This window comes from Taudactylus pleione, unplaced genomic scaffold (genome assembly GCF_031769625.1).
Source record: "Taudactylus pleione unplaced genomic scaffold, aTauple2 ptg000089l, whole genome shotgun sequence".
NCBI lineage: Eukaryota > Metazoa > Chordata > Amphibia > Anura > Myobatrachidae > Taudactylus > Taudactylus pleione.
In genome coordinates this window covers 9730671-9748405 of record NW_028284491.1, presented here as the reverse complement: position 1 = coordinate 9748405, position 17735 = coordinate 9730671, and the positions used below count along the sequence as shown (strand labels likewise).

The following is a 17735-nucleotide window of genomic DNA, read 5'->3' as shown; positions in this document are numbered from 1 at the left end:
AATCTGAGTAAAACTAGGGCAATTGTGCAACAGTAGGCACGTGACATTACTAAAAGCATTTGCAATGTGGTTTTACACTGTTGTGGTCCACAAACCATCCGTAATAATGTCATATGTGGGTGGAGCTTGTTTGGGGGGTGAGAGACAAAAATGTTGGTCACAATTGGTGCTTATTATTTGTGGCAAGACATCTATTTGTAAAAGGCAATTTGTAAGGAAAAGCCACACTGCCGGAGGCATTAGCAATCTGCTGTACCTTTGCATTTTTCATAAAGTCGTCCATTTCCAGTGTTCATTGTTTAGAAGGAACATTTCCCTGTCCTACAAGGGCAGTCTTTAGGAAGATGTTTTGTTTTTTTAATAGTCGATAATGAGTACAGAACACAGCAGTGAAGTCTGGATAAGCTGAGCAGAAACTCATGAAGTCACATAAAACGGTGAAATGAACATAAGGAGCTCAGGGAAGTGGTTTATAGAAGGAAAGCACAAGACAGAATAGCTATAGATTGAAAACGAGAGAGGGAGAATAAGGAGGGATGTGGAAAAAAAAAAAAGAGCCAACGAAGGAAATAGCAGGGAGGGGGTGCGGGTGACAGACAGGGTAGGGGGGAGCGTAAGGACGGCACAGGGACAGAGTGAGCCTGTTGTGAGTTAGGAGTGTGGTTTTGAGTTCCATGTGGAATATTTGAGCTCAGTTTCTGCCCTCGGGGTGGTACAGCCAAGGCTGCAGCTCTATGGGAGCCAAGCCTGCCCCAGCGCTGGCAGTGAGAACATAAGCGCTATTTATCTCACAGCCCAAAAAGACTCCTGATTTAAATCATATGTTGCATGCGGCACACATTTCCACCGTGTCTGGACACGGCTCAAAAGAGGGAAAAAAAACACACACACAGAAAGCAGATCCACACCCTGTTCTATCATTCAGCTGCCGCCACTGTTGGGACTTAACCCTTCACAATCTGTCTATGAATGATGGGTTAATATGGAGGTTTCCTGCACACAGTCATTCTCAATGTTTCTACAAGTTATGGTTTAAATTCTTGGTAATTAGATTACATGGTATAGGCATAGCAAACACTCCTATGTTCAATTTCACATTCACAGAGTGCACAGAGTGTATTGCTTTTTACATTACATTGCAGGAAACATAAGGGACGTAAACTGCGAATGTTCTGGGTAGTTCACCAGTAAGTATGAGGTTAATGGGTGGGGTTCAAAAGAAGTTTCATAAAGTAATATTTAGCATTTTTGTCATTAAAGCACCATTCACCTGCATTTAATGTATTTATAGGGCAACTGTCTGTGCTGCAGATTTGCATCCATGCCTACACCATGCATATATTGGAGGTCATTTACTACAGATGAGTAAATTGCTGCGTTGTGTGGCAAACCTCATTTTGCGGAGTAACAGATCATTTTGTGGGGGTGTGAAGATTCAGCGATACCAGTTTGGGCTTTGCTTCACCATTCTGTCCCAAATTCTACACCCAAATGCAGAACGAGGTGCATATTGTGCGAAACAATTTCATTCATCTTCCTCAGTTTATACAAGTGCGCCGAGAATTCAGATAAAGCGCATACATTTGTACATGAGCAGAAGTTGGGAGGAGTCGCAGGAGGGGTTGGGCAGAGCGTGGACGATACTTGGTATGTGCCTAGTTTTGCGCATTAGTGCAATTGAGCTTCCAGTTTCAGACCAAGCAGTAGATTTACTGAAGCTTATAAAAATAAAAAGTCTAGGCGTGGTTTATAGCAACCAATCAGATTATAGCTATTATTTAGCTGTTACATTTTATAAAATGATTACAATGAATTGATTTGTTGCTTTGGGCAACACATCTACTTTCCCTTTTACAAGCTTTAGCAAATGAACCCCCAAGTGACATTTATGATAGACAACATTTGGGCGGGATGTAAAGGCAAAAATGCGGTAAAACTCCCAAAAATGCAGTTTTCGGGGGTTTACCATATTCCCCATATGTACTAAGCGGTGCTTCGTCCCGATGCGTAACGTCACTTTCAGGTGGCGTTACCCAATAGAAGCTTATGGGCTTCATATCGGGACACTCCCGTATGTGCAGAAGGATGCCAGAGTGACTTCTGAGTGTTAAACCCGGAAGTCTCTCTGTCCGTAACCATCACAAAGAACAGCTCATATCAGGAGAGCTGTCCTTTGCGATATTCTTGGTCAATACCGCAGTAATGAACTGCGGTATGTACCCGAAGACAGGGAAGCGATGTTTAGTACATCCCGCCCTTACTCTGAAAAGTTGAATCTCTTGTCACCGCTATGCTTTTCAGAGCTTGGTAAATTAAATAGGTGTCATCCTTGACTCTGAACTGTCTTTTGTTCCCCACATTCAATCTGTCTCTAAATCCTGTTACATACATCTAAAAAACATAGCCAAAATTCGACCATATCTTACGCAAGACACTACAAAACTCTAATACACGCAGTCATTATTTCCCGCATTGACTATTGCAATAGTCTCCTTATTGGTCTTCCCAAAAACAGGCTCTCCCCACTACAATCCATTTTGAATGCAGCTGCGAGGCTGATCTTTCTTACCAAACGTTCAGTGTCAGCTGATCCACTCTGTCAGCCCCTCCATATCTGCCAGTCTTCTACCGTATTCAATTCAAAATACTTACACTCACACATAAAGCTATTAACCAAACCACACCAACATACATCTCTTCACTTATCTCAAAATATCTTCCAACCCGACATCTCCGCTCTGCACAAGATCTGCGTCTCTCCCCATGCATTACTTATTTGCACGGTTACAGGACTTTTTTCGGGCTGCACCCACCCTGTGGAATGCCCTCCCACGCACATTAAGACTTTCCACTAGTTTCCAAACATTCAAGCGTTCCCTGAAAACTCACCTCTTCAGACAAGCTTATCAGATTCCAGGACCGCCCACATAACCCTTATAGCTTCCCTATCTAACTCCCTTCTTATAGTAAACACCTATCACATCTTCTCTTTCTTCAATTTAACATCCTCCTAACCCTAGGCCAACTTTCCAGTGTGATTGCATTATACAGCCCACCAAGAACATCTGCAATCGGGCTGGACCAATTTGCAATATGTAGCATCTATCCTTGTGTATCAACACCTATTTCCCTATAGATTGTAAGCTTGCGAGCAGGGCCCTCTTTCCTTTATGTGTGTCTTTTATGTATGTCTTTTATGTATGTATGTATGTTTGTCTTTTACAACCAGGTAACATTTTAATGTTGATTCAATTGTAAATCGACAATGGAATTTGCTGCGCTATATAAGAAACTGTTAATAAATAATAATAATAATAAATAAGGTTACCTTTCCCATAGTGGACTATGGGGACTGCAGTGTTCAGATGTTCCTTGGTTAACGCATTCTGAGCAATGTGATAAGACGCTTTGCACACTCAAAATTGCTGCATGCAATAAAAACAGAGTTCTGCTCACCTTGAGCTATAAATGAAGCTAAACAATGGTCTGATTCAGAGTTACATGCAAGTCTGTTCTGCAAATGGACCTTTTTGCACTCCATAGCCAAGCATATACAACTGTGAGCAACTACAGGACATACACATGTAGCTGATTGGATATAACTGGGTGGCAATAACATTTGAGTTTGTCTGTATAGGCAATGGGGCTTTAGCACATAGGGTAAGGAGCCAGAGCAATTACTTTAGAGGTGATGTGTTGCGATGTACAGCTGCACACATATTTGCTCATTGCAGTAACCACTGCATCACTTCCTCCTGCATACCTATATGGCTGCTAGGCAATTTTAAAAATAATAATTGATGTCAGCGGCAAGTGCAGCTGAAGGACAGCTATAAAATACATCATAAAAAGGTGGCACCTGCAATGCGGCATAGAAGCAGCGGAGACTAGTGATGACACCAAAAACAACTCTGCAGGAGCAATTTGTATGCTGGACTGTTGTGTATTATTACATAGGATCTCTGGTAGGCACACCTAAAGTCTCATTACCAGCATTTTTATGGTTTCTATCTATGATAGTTGTGCAATTAAATATTCATTGTTTTATACAATGTTGCACTAGTTCTTTTCATTTCTCTCCATATACAAGGGTGACCGACAGCAGTCGGAATCCTGGCTCCACGATCCCGACCGCAGGTAAGGGTTATAGGGGTTAGGCACTACTACTGCTATCAGGGACTCTGAGAGGGAATGGTGCTGGTACAAAGTAATGATGGACATCTACTATCGATGGTACTCCTCCAGTGATGGCAGAGAAGCAATTATGCTTTTTTCCTTTTCCCAGAACAGGGGGCATGCCACTTTGCCTTTTCCCCTTGTTGCCCCGGCCCCCACTCAGCCTCATCCTCCTTCCCTGATTGGGCTCCTTCACAGTTGGGATGCTCATCGATGGTTGAAACTATCCAAGGCTTTCTGTTGATGGTTTTCTTGACGGTGAATCCTTTGATGGACATCCCTAGCACAAAGTATCAAGCCCTGGGCCATTCTGGGGGCCCAGGAGTGCAAGGGAGGTGGAACCACACACCCAGTATGGCACAGTCCAGCCCCCTTAGCACAGAGCTTTTATAGAGGTCACCCAATGGGGCATTGTCACACCCCGACACATGTTGACTCCCTCTCTCTTGGTGGCCGTGACTACTTTTTTCTTCCTATTTAAAAAAAAAAAACTAGCAAAAATGCTAATAAATGATGCTTGTCAAGCACATTAGACATGCATTTTTACTAACATTAAAACATGCTAATGCAAAGCCATGGGATATGTGGCCTAAAAATAGTCTTTGGAGCTTGAACATATGTGCAAGGAATTAAAAAATAGGCGCAGTAATGCTTTCTGTAATGTTCTTTGCTCTGTACATGAACCCTTTATTTGTAACTTTGCACCAGATTTGTGCTAAGGATACTTTATACAATTTACAACTATTAGAACTTCCTCCGGCTGTCAACTGGAGCTACGCTCAACATAAATAACCACATATGGCAGAGATTTGGGAAGTTTACATTTACTTGATAAGTAACAATTATAACCCACAGTGAATAGCCCAGAGAACTTTATGTACTTACGTTCCAATACAAGTTAATGTATTGTATGACTGAACCGTACAGGCCCATTGCTATTTGCAGAGAGATTGTACTTTGTGGTTGTCTTTTCTTAATGATTTTACATCATTTACTAACATTGATTGACAGACACTTGTGATTTCAAAGACTCCATCTCATTAATTTACATGTCATTGTTTGAAATGTGTTAACCCTATTTATTAGTACATAGCTTCAAACATGACCCTGTCATGGCATGACGTGGAGGGGGCAGGACCCACAATGCATGCCATTGTGCTCAGCCCTGTGTATGGGGTCCTTTGGTCTGTCTGATTTTCAGAAAGGGTCTGTCAACACAGAGTTAGGGGATGGCGCTATTCAAGGCAATGGGATATTCAATTTTAAAAGAAAATTTATCAAAGGATATATCCTTTTTAAAGTACAAAAAAAATCAGATCACTAATTTTAAAACCCCCATTAAGTATTTTACTTTATGTATCTGTAATTTCAGCCTCACATGATTGGGATGATATTGATGAGCTATCTAAAAGGGTGATGCTTTTCAAATCCACAGGAGAAAATAGATATTAATGGCAGTGATGTGATATCTAAACAGTCAAAGGAGATTAAAAAAAATACTGTCTGCTGCTGCTGCGTGCATTGGGGCTTATGCTGAGTTTAATGGCGTTTGATCCCAGAAAACAGGCGCATTTTGCTTAGTTTGAAACTCTGGCTGTACGTACGAAATACAGCACATGGCTGGACAGTGTCATTTATAACTAATAAAGTCACATTCACCATGTCAAGACACAAAGACATTTTATATATATATATATATATATATATATATAATTTTCATCACATCAATGCACATCATTGTTCTTCTAATTTAAAAATCCTAAGGGGAGTCTGCTTTATTACTTAGGACCAATTACAAATATTACTGTAATAATGCAAATAGTTTGCAGTAGAATATTAAAATAGAAATAGCCTAAATGGGAGGGATTCAGCCATTTTGCTCAAATACGCCCTTTCTGTATTTTTGCCTCGCTTACCTACGCAATTGATACAAAATACTTGAGCCCTACTGTTGCTTTTCTCACTTTAAAATAAGTGACTAGGGGGTCTGTGTACTAAGACTTGGAAAGCGATGAAGTGGATGGAGATAAGTGCAAACCAATCAGCTCCTAACTGTCTCTTTACAGACTGAGTTCGAAAAATGACAAGAGCTGATTGGTTGGTACTTTATTTCCATTCACTTTATCTCCCTCCAAGGCTTAGTACATAGACCCCTAAGGATGAAAGATGGACTTTCTCCAAAATATGTCAGCACTCAGCAGCATGCAGTAAGCAACTTCTGATTCATTTTCTGAATAGCTGCTCCAGTCCTATTACGTCAGTACTTTTGGTTTTAGTTGGAATGAATAAAATGGAATTTGACTGAGGAAAGTATTAGATACTTTATAATTGATTTTCATAAGGATATAACAGGCCAACTAACTCTTCTAAATGTGTATTGATGTTTGTACATGCACACATTCATGTGCAGCTACTGACACCCTGGTAACTGGCTTATGGTTTATGACCTAATGAGCAGGTATAGACCAATTGCACATTCCTTGTTTCTTACATTTCAGCATGAATGTTGTCGCCATTGAAATTAAAGCTAAAGGAAAGCCTTAAGACATGGATAAATATCACCCTGATTTATTGTTATGTTATTCTTCAGGAAGAAATGTAAGAGACTGCAGTCCAAAGTGTGGCCACTAAATCACTACACATGTGTCCAGAAAGGCCCAGGATGAATTTATTGCTGGAGAACTAGACCAGACAGGTTTATCTGAAGAGGATCCCCTGGAGTTACGTTACAGCTTAGTGATCTACGGAGATACCATAAGACCATGGCAAACAGCAGCAAGGAGCGTCTGTGCGGGTCTGGTACGCCACTTGGTCATGTCAATGGCTTCCCACCATCTGTTTACCCCTTTGCCTTTAGCGGAGGGATCCGGAGCTCACCACCTTTTGAAGTACTTGCAAATGGGAACTTCTTCCGGAGTTTCCCCACCGACCTGCCCAAAGAAATGGCTTCTCTGTGTGAGTATACAATTCGTTTTAATTATGTATATTAAATAGTCAAATAACGGTACCATGAAGCAAAGATAATACAATAGTTAATGAGATAATGGGTTATTATTTATTAGTCTAACTTTTCTTATTACACTGCAATTATTTTTTTTAGCACAAAACCCTTTCCAGCCTTTTGATAGGCCGACTATGAGTGCCCACCTGATGTACCCACCTGTATGCACAGTAGAGGCAGTGATTCTCTGGGCTGAACAAATATTTGGGAGCATACAACCTATTAAATCACTAGGAACAAGTGACATTACTGAGGGATAAGGCATAAAGTGGTTCCTGGGGAACTGATGCCTACAAAATGGCTGCCTCCAGTGGAGGGTAGTCACTGCATTGCAATTAACTCCCCTAAAAATGTGCACTCTCCACCACTTTAATATTTTTAGTAATCATGCACTGCATATAGAACTTTCATACCTGCACTGCTTTGCGAAACTAGGGGCGTATTCATTTAGTTTTGCGTCCGCGATAAAGTTCCACCTGCCGATCTTTTCGCCTACTTCACGTCTTTTGGATGCTAAAACTTATCGTGCGCATCCCCGCTATTCGCCCTACTCAATTCCAAAAGACGAGAAAACAGCGACCCGCGAAGGTCCCATGGTGCCCTGGGGTGGTTTGGCTGGTGTGGTTTGGGAGTGCCCCACACCCCAGACATGAACCCCCATAGTGTTAGGGACTTACCCGATGAGGTTTACTTTGACGATGGTGGGTAAGCTCATAATTTTGGCCAAATTTATGCCAAAAACCTCACATATTATGCATAATTATTAATGGTTGTATGGTGCATCTGGTTTCTCTGTTTTCTATGTTGTAATATTTAAGTCTCAGCTAGGTAGCACATCACATTAGAAAGCGCTAGGGTGTGCAGTCCAGGCCCCCTTTCCCAAAAGTCCTAATAAAACTGTTTGGGGTACTTAAGTTGGTACAATAGTCTCTAATTAGCGTCTTTGCACAAGTGGTGAAGAATGGCATAAAGCTGTATTTATTGGAGCAAATAAGTAGTCCTGGCAAATTTGGGGTACCTGAAAATAGGTGCTAGCATATTTTAATGTCTGTAAAGTGAAGTTTTAGTAAAAGTGAAATTCCTCCGTCATAAAAGCACCAGAAATCCCAAAAACACTTGTCCCCTTCTTAGAGCTCCCCCGGAACCTTATTTCACTAGTTTTTGAAGTTGTCCCCCCACTTTGTGCTACTTTTTTGGGGTGTTCTTAAGTTTTATCCAGGAATTTTTTGACGCAGTTATCCTTTGGGGGCTGTCCCAAGGGTTCTGAGTGGTTTCCCCACCTTTGTACCCCGAAATAAAAATGTTGCACTTCTTTTCTCCTGCTATTCAGAGGTGAGTCTTTTTCGCCTATTACATTGCATTGACTTTCGGAGTACGCGAAAAGCGGCTGGGCGTACGGGATCACAGCTGCGGTGGCATTAGCGTACTCTGAATCAGGCTCTTGGTGTGCTAGTGCTCCTACTCTGTACTTTGTATCACCCTCCTATACACTGGTGCAGTCTCCTGCACCTCTCCCAATGCTGCCATCTTGCATGCGGAAGCTCCGAATAGCGGTTTACACTGCAGCTGTACTTTGAGGCTCACATCGTGTCAGCAACAGGTGCAATTCAATATTAAAGCATCACTTACTATTATTTATAAATATTATGCTGAAAGTAAAATAAATAGATGTAAACGCCCGGCGCACATGTTGATTCAAAGCTACAGAATTTTACTTCCTGTTGCTATTTAACTGGTGGTCACTAAAGGGCATTATACTGACACATTATTTATTTGTGATCTATAAACAAGGCTGGCCTCACCTAAGAGTTGTTGTATCATGCCTGGTATAGTTGGATTGATAATATACAATGGCCCCGTATTTACCAACGAAGTATAACCCCTTTACCCTTTCTGACTACAGTGAAGCCTTCCAGGCACTGGCGGGTCCCCGTGTTATGCACATGCACAGACGGACCGTCGCGCATGGGTATAACACCGGAGCCACGTCCTTGCCAGCAGCCCTGCGGAGGACCTCGCCAAGGACGAGGACTTCGCAGGACCTTGCTGGAGGGGTAAGTATTGGTAAATACCAGTGAATTTTTCGTTTGTATCACAGTGATACTAAACGAAAAATTGTGCTGGTGTTTACTATCAATGATTAGTGTTCACTCTAGGTCTGGCGCCAGGCAGGGTGCCGGACCTAGAGAAAGGGCACTTCTGCGCACGCCCAAAAAAGGGGGCGTGGCCAATGAAAAAAGAGTATGTCTTTTTGACGCGTCCCCTTTTCGTCACGCTTGGGGGCGTGCCAGGCACTTACGGACATGCCGGGCAGCCCCCAAGCACTGCGGTCACTGTGAATGGATGCCGGACGCATTCGCCCAGCATACGTTCACCGGCGGTGACCTCCGCACTGCCGTTTTCCCCACCCGCGGGACACTGCGGCCCACGGGAGGGAACAGAACCCGCAGGCTGTTTCAGCGGGGCACCGTGGGTAGGGTGCTTTCTCCCCTTTAGAAATAGAGCAGGGCGCAGTGCCCCGCTGAAACAGCCTAGCAGGAACACTAAATGATAAATGGGGGCCTCTGGCCCTGATTCAGAGCCGGACGCTCTGACAGAGCGGTCGCTCTGAATCAGGGCCGTCCCTCTTGATTTTTAGAGCGGCCTCCTGGCGGCTTGTATAGCTGTGGGTGACCACCCATAGCTATAGCGGGCGGCCAGGAAGATGGTCGCGATGGTCAAGACCATCGTGCTTGCGACGAGACCCTTGTGGTAGGGTCTCGTTGCCGCAAGCCCTAGAGTGCTTTCGGCTCAAACAGAGCCGAAAGCACTCCCACTGACATCACTTGTGATGTCAGTGGGGCCGGCCCCAGCAGGTAGGCGTTCCCATGGGAACGCCTCCGTCTGGGCAGCCACGCCCACGGCACGCCCACCAATGGGGGCGTGCTGTCATTCAACATCGACAGCACGCCCCCTTTGGTACGAGACCCGGAGCGACGGTTTGCCCGTTGCTATCCGAGTCTCGCGCATACACACACAACGATTTTTTGAACGATTATCGATATCGTTTATCGTTCAATCGTTGAAAAAATCGTTCACTTTCTGTGTTAAAACAATGAACGATCATCGTTCATGCGCGTTCACGTTTGTAGTTTGTAATTTGTAGTTCAATCAGACTGACCAACTCAACGATTTTCATTAAGGGAATATGCAAAAATCGTTTGTAGTTCAAAAAAATCGTTCATTACACTTTAAAAAATCTGACAGATAATCTGACAGAAAATCATTCATAAAATCGTTCATAAAATTGTTGGTAACAAAATCGTTGTGCGTGTATGCAGCTTTATTGGTTGCAGGCTGGTCTAGCACTTTTGGGATATTTCACACACACCGGTTTTAATTGTTGCCAGCAATCGGTGCCTTTCACATGCAACGGCTTGGAGACGTTTTTAATGTTGTTTTCTTTATGTAGTAGGCATGCGCAGCAGCAGCTCTATTCAAAGATAATACTAGTTTATACACAATACTTAAAAACAGTACTACAAATAAAAGTACTAACCATATATATCTTTATCCTTGTCTCCCAGCACATTGAAATCTTCTTTCAATTCAAAGCAACCCTCTTGCCACGCCTTTCCAGTGGAATTTCTATCATTATGACTATCTTGTGTTTTGTCCCATAAAACTGGTCTGGCTTCTACTAATGATATCAGCCTCTCAGTATTTATGTCACAGTTGTCACTCATGTCGACACTCAGGTACCAGCTCGGAAAACCCGGTGTGTGTGTGAAAGCAAACATAGCAATAAGTACCTCACTGACTTGCAGTGATGGCACGTATATGGCATGGCAGCCGTATTTTTCAGTGTAACATGGCGACCGTGCCGTCTGAAAGGACCAATCTATTTACATAGTTCACTAAAATTAGCACACGGCAAAAAAATTCAGTTTTTTTGCCGGACGGTCAAAACTGGTGTTTGTGAAATAGCCCTTTGAGCTTTCAGTACACTGATTAGGAAGTTATAACACTGCAATATTACAGTATACTGACTTTAGGTTGCTCTAGCTATGGCTACACTTCACTGCAATGATTGGCAGTAGGGTTGCCTAATTCTGGGAAATTTCCATTGCACTGATTGGTTGCAGGTTGGTCTACCAATGGGAACATTATAGTACACTGACTGGCAGCAGGATAGTCTAGAACTGGTAACATGCCACACTGGTGTCAGGATGTCAAGCTCTGGGAAATTTCCATTGCACTAATTGGCGAAAGGTTGCTCTAGCTCTGGTAACATTCCAGTGCGCGGTGTGGTGGCAGGTTGGTCTAGAACTGGAACATTCCAATACACTGGTGGCAGGATGTCTAGCTGTGTGAGCTTTCCAGTGCACTGATTGGCAGCAGGGTGGTCTAGCTGAGGCAACATTCCAGTACCCTGATTGGCGATAGGTCCGTCTAGCTTTGGGAACATCTCAGTGCACTTATTGGAGGCAGGTTGGTCTAGCACTGGGAACATACCAGTGTTCAAATTGGCAGCAGCCTGGTATAGCTCTAGTAACATTCCAGTGCACCGTTTGGCGGTGGGTATATGACTTCTCCAGTGCACTGTTTGGCTGCCTGTTGGTCTAGTTCAGTGAATGGTCTAATGTACTAAATGGCTGCAGTTTGATCTTGCCCTATGTATGTTGTGATCTGAGAGGCTGCATGTTTTTCTATAGTTGTGAATGTTGTAATTTTCTTACTAGCCCTGGGAAAGTTTCATTCCTCTGATTGGCTACAGATAGGTATAACAGTGGGAACAAACTAATAACCAATACAGATTTGTCTAGTTTCGGAATTTCTCAAATACAGTATGAACACTGGGGCTGATTCAGAGATGTGTGCAAACCCGATGGTTAGCGTACATCTCCGATTGTGCCTCCTCTTCGCAGGTGCATGACCCGTACAGCGCAAGTGTTCCCCTTAGCTGTGTAACTATAAATCAGTACTTTGCTGGTAACGATTGCTGTCCTGTAGTTCAAGACACCACCTGATATCCTACCTAGCCAAGATCCTGTGGCAGAGGAAAATTGGGGAGAAAGATCCTTTCTAATGCCATGTACATACTAGACGATGATAGTACCCAGCCAACGCACGATGCGATGAACGACGTATAGTGCAATCATTTGACATTGCATGATCTGGTGAACGACCGCTCAACATGTCAAGCACCAGCCGCATCCACAACCATGGGGTCGCTCATCAAATTGACAGATTGAGCAGCATGTAGGCTTGACCGGGATCGCGCATGGTCAGTCATAGTGCATATACACTTGCCGACATGGACGATATTTCAGCCCGATCCGCCAGATCGGGCGACAATCGCCTAGTGTGTAGCCAGCTTAAGTCATCCTTAGCGCAATCCATCAATTCAATCCTCCGTATGTAGAGAACTAAGCACTTTTTTTAAATGTTACAAATCATAATGTTACAGTTTTGTTAGGAAGATGTAATTGAAACATAGTTAATAGCGTTATGAAGAAATAAAAATCATACCAAAAATAATGAGCAATAAAAGGTAGAGCCTTTAAGAGCAAAGTACCAATTTCTGTTTTCTCAATATTGACCAACTGCTCATTAAAATACAACTTTTTCTGCATGTCATATGCCATTTGTACCGGGAAGCGGTGAGATTACCAGCGGCCGGGATGCTGGCTGTCGGAATCCCGACAGTGGAATCTCGACCCGTGACTAAAGATAGCCGTAGAAACCCAGATGCCTATCTTTAGCCCCATGACAAAATCCCGACGGGCCGGCATCCCAAACGAAGGTAAGCAGGGCTCTCTAGGTGTTAGCTGGGGGGGGGGGGGGGTAGGTTTCGGCACCCCTTGGGAGTGTTAGGGTTAGGCTACGGGGAGGGGGGATAGGATTAGGCACCACCAGGGGGGAGGTTAGGGTTAGGCACTGGGTTAAGTTTAGGGTGCAAGGAGGGGTGGTTAGGTTTAGGCACCTCTGGGGGGACTTAGGGTTAGGCACCACCCCGGGAGTTTTAGGGTTAGGCACCACCAAGTGAGGGTTAGGGGGGGGGGACAGGGGAGGGTTAATCTACTTACCAGCCCCAGTCGGGATGTTAAACCTTCAGGCGTCCGGCGTCAGTATGAGAACCGACGGCTGAATATTTCATACCAATTCCATTTGTACCATCTGTTCTTATATTTTATACCTTATAAACTAACCGCTATTGTGTATGTGTACTTAAAATTCCAAAAAGAGCATTATAATTAAGTTCTGTAAATATGACTTCCTGGAAATTGTTAATTTCCTTGTATGCAGTTATGTTGATGGCTTGTTTAAGAAATTCTTACATAAAAATATTGGTGTTTGCTTTATTATTATACTGGTTTTGGTAGATCTTTCACATCCAGTACAATGGCCCACTGAGGACTAACCATAATCAGTGTATATAGGGGCTAATACAGAGATGTGCACTAACCTGATGGTTAGTGCACATCACTGATTGTGCCGTTCTGCACAGGCGCAATGCCCGTACTGCCCGACGGCCTCCGTCTCCCCAAACGGAAGGCGCTGTCTGACAGAGTTTTCCTGGCCTCCTTTGAGCAACTGCGTTCGCCGGCTTGAGTGACCCCCATGAGTCACTTAGCCGGCAGAGGATCACGCGCAGGGGCTGGCTGGCAACTTTCAGCCTGGGGGCAGACACAAATAAATGGCCCGGCTTTTCTACCAGTGCGTGCAACAATGGGTGTAATAAAAGTGGTTGTAATGTTGTAGGTGTGGTTTGCCTAATGTGGATGTGGTTTAAATAGCTATTGCAATTTGTGACAAACTGTTATGTAAAAGAGCAACATATGACCAAATGCTGCCCCATTTGACCAATGCTAGTGACCGATAAACAATAGAAGAACCATTCAGGGGCGTATCTATAATGTGCACACGGGCCCCCAGGTCCAGGGGGGCCTGCACCGCACCCAGATTATTTAAAACTTTCCTCTCTGAGGTCTTGCATGGGGTCCCTCAGCGCTGCTCAAAACGCTATAATATGGCCGCCGCGCCCATTTTTCCGCCGTTTTACGCATGCACTATGAAGATATCACCGGGAAAATGGCGGCAGCGCCATTTCCCTGGCGATCTGCGCATGCGCAGTAGACTCTACTGATTCTGTGGTGGCCGGCCAGCCACATCAGTCGGCTGCTGGCCGTCGGGGTGAGAGGAGGGGGCCCGTGACGGGGGATGCACACGGGCCCCCTCCTCTCTAAAGACACCCCTCGAACCATTCTAATGACTGATATACTATACAGGAGCCATTCCATTCTGTATGCAAAAAAATAATATTACTGACTTGACATGAAATTTTATTGTAACCTATATACATTATGCAAATGTCACAGCCGCAGGAGTTTGTACTGAGACGCCCACTAGCGGCGCCTGAAAACCGCTGCTTGTATACAATCATGCACCATCAGTCAGACCAACCATCTACTGAGCAACACACCGGAGCCTTCACTGTGTACAAAATCACAATCACAGGCTGAGATGCGCCCCCCAGAACGGCCTAGACACCTGCTTTTACCTCTCCATCCCCCCGTTACCTCCCACAACCGATCCATCAATCACACTGCATCCAAGTCCTCACTGCGACCGTCGCTGGTAATATCACTGTGCGCATGTGCAGTATGGCTCATACACATGTGCTGTATAACAGGAATTGCTCAGTCAGGCGCTATGTAGTATATTATGCCAAATACTTTACCCTGCAAACCCTCACTTAATTATGATGGTATCAATGCCTCAATATATACCCTAGCACACACAGTAATAGATACCCTAGCACACACAGTAATAGATACCCTAGCTCACACAGTAATATATACCCTAGCACACACAGTAATATATACCCTAGCACACACAGTAATATATACCCTAGCACACACAGTAATATATACCCTAGCACACACAGTAATATATACCCTAGCTCACACAGTAATATATACCCTAGCACACACAGTAATATATACCCTATCACACACAGTAATAGATACCCTAGCGCACACAGTAATATATACCCTAGCACACACAGTAATAGATACCCTAGCGCACACAGTAATATATACCCTAGCGCACACAGTAATATATACCCTAGCGCACACAGTAATATATACCCTAGCGCACACAGTAATATATACCCTAGCTCACACAGTAATATATACCCTAGCACACACAGTAATATATATCCTAGCACACACAGTAATATATACCCTAGCACACACAGTAATAGATACCCTAGCGCACACAGTAATATATACCCTAGCGCACACAGTAATATATACCCTAGCTCACACAGTAATATATACCCTAGCGCACACAGTAATATATACCCTAGCGCACACAGTAATAGATACCCTAGCGCACACAGTAATATATACCCTAGCGCACACAGTAATAGATACCCTAGCGCACACAGTAATATATACCCTAGCACACACAGTAATATATACCCTAGCTCACACAGTAATATATACCCTAGCACACACAGTAATATATACCCTAGCACACACAGTAATATATACCCTAGCTCATACAGTAATATATACCCTAGCACTCAGAGTACTATATACCCTAGCTCACACAGTAATATATACCCTAGCTCATACAGTAATATATACCCTAGCACTCAGAGTACTATATACCCTAGCTCACACAGTAATATATACCCTAGCACACACAGTAATATAAACCCTAGCACACACAGTAATATATACCCTAGCTCACACAGTAATATATACCCTAGCTCATACAGTAATATATACCCTAGCACTCAGAGTACTATATACACTAGCTCACACAGTAATATATACCCTAGCACACACAGTAATATATACCCTAGCACACACAGTAATAGATACCCTAGCACGCACAGTAATAGATACCCTAGCTCACACAGTAATATATACCCTAGCTCACACAGTAATATATACCCTAGCTCATACAGTAATATATACCCTAGCACTCAGAGTACTATATACCCTAGCTCTCACAGTAATATATACCCTAGCACACACAGTAATATATACCCTAGCACACAGAGTAATATATACCCTAGCACACACAGTAATATATACCCTAGCACACACCGTAATATATACCCTAGCACACACAGTAATATATACCCTAGCTCACACAGTAATATATTCCCTAGCTCACACAGTAATATATACCCTAGCGCACAGAGTAATATATACCCTAGCTCAAACAGTAATATATACCCTAGCACACACAGTAAAGGGGGGTATCCACTTAGCGATTTTTATGAACGATTGAACGATAACGATCATGCAATCGTATGCAAATCATTTGCAAAACGTTTGCAAAAGTGTCTAAAACGACCAGCGATGCGCATGCCCGCTGGTCGTTTAGACATCTATCATCTTTCCAACACGCTGGTCAACCTGACGATATCGTCAGGTTCAGCATGTTTCCAGAAGATTGATGACCCTGCACTGAATGGCTGCTCGTTCAGTGCAGGCTCATCACACGACTGACTAACGACTGAACGATTACAATATCGTAATCGTTCAGTCGTTTTCAGATCTTGTAGTGGATACCTGCCTTAACACTACTGACATTAATTCTAAAATCAGAGGTAACATTTATCTGATAGAATATGTGGCCTACAGTATAAAGGTAAGGAAAATTACAAGTCATTATAAGCAAATCAAGCCCCCCCCCCACACACAGACACTCATATCATACACACATAAGCACTGCCCCCCCCACACACATCTATATATCATACACAGATGAGCAGACCCCCCCCCCTCCCTTCTCTCAATACACATACACACATATATACTGTATCATACACACATAAGGAAGTACTCCCCCTCTCACAACAGGCCACTTGCCTGCTGTCATCTGATTCTAATGTAGGCAGGCAGGCAGCCACGGCTACAGAGAGGAGGAGTGAATAGGAGGAGACATGGGTACTGGGAGGAGTCAGGAGAGGACGGAGTGGCATAGAGAAGGGAGCAGGAGAGGAGGGCCCAGACTGTAAAGGAGCTCAGGTCATTGGTGGCTGGTTCCAAGGGAGGGGCCAGCCACTGTAAAGCACGAACAGCAGCAGCAGCAGCTTTTCACGAGTGTAGAACTGTTGGGGCAGGCAAAGATCTGCTGCATGTCACTCGGACCTACAGAGCTCCGCCCCCAAAATGCTGTATCTCTATGGCCACACACTCGGAGCGGCCGGGAGACGGGAGTGTACTATACATGTCTCCCGGCTGCAGTCTCTGCTGCGCAAGCTCAGTGCGCCTGCGGCCCACAGATGGCAACAATGTACCGGCTCGGGGAGCAGATGGCACCCTGCCCCCCGGCCCAGGCCGCCACTGATCACGCAGATGTTCCGATGCTGCGTCCATGGACCCAGCTCTGAACAGTAAATCATGCAGGAAACGAGACGCCTCCTGCTGCATTACCATAATAGTGCTATTGCAGCTACTACCATGGTAACAGCTGCGATAGCAATAGTGTGGGACGTTGAAAATAGTGTATAGAATTGGATTGATACTTCCGGTGTAGGACTTTTTTAATA

The 17735-nt window shown here is 43.9% G+C and overlaps 1 protein-coding gene across 1 annotated transcript in view; it reads left to right on the top strand.

The window, feature by feature from the left end:
• RARG (retinoic acid receptor gamma) overlaps positions 1-17735 on the top strand; it is a 192277-nt gene that overhangs the window by 48584 nt on the left and 125958 nt on the right. Inside the window, exon 2 of the mRNA XM_088469160.1 lies at positions 6767-7131. Within this exon, the coding sequence (XP_088325286.1) occupies positions 6939-7131 (193 nt within the window). The 5' untranslated portion in view covers positions 6767-6938. The remainder of the gene's footprint in view (positions 1-6766; positions 7132-17735) is intronic.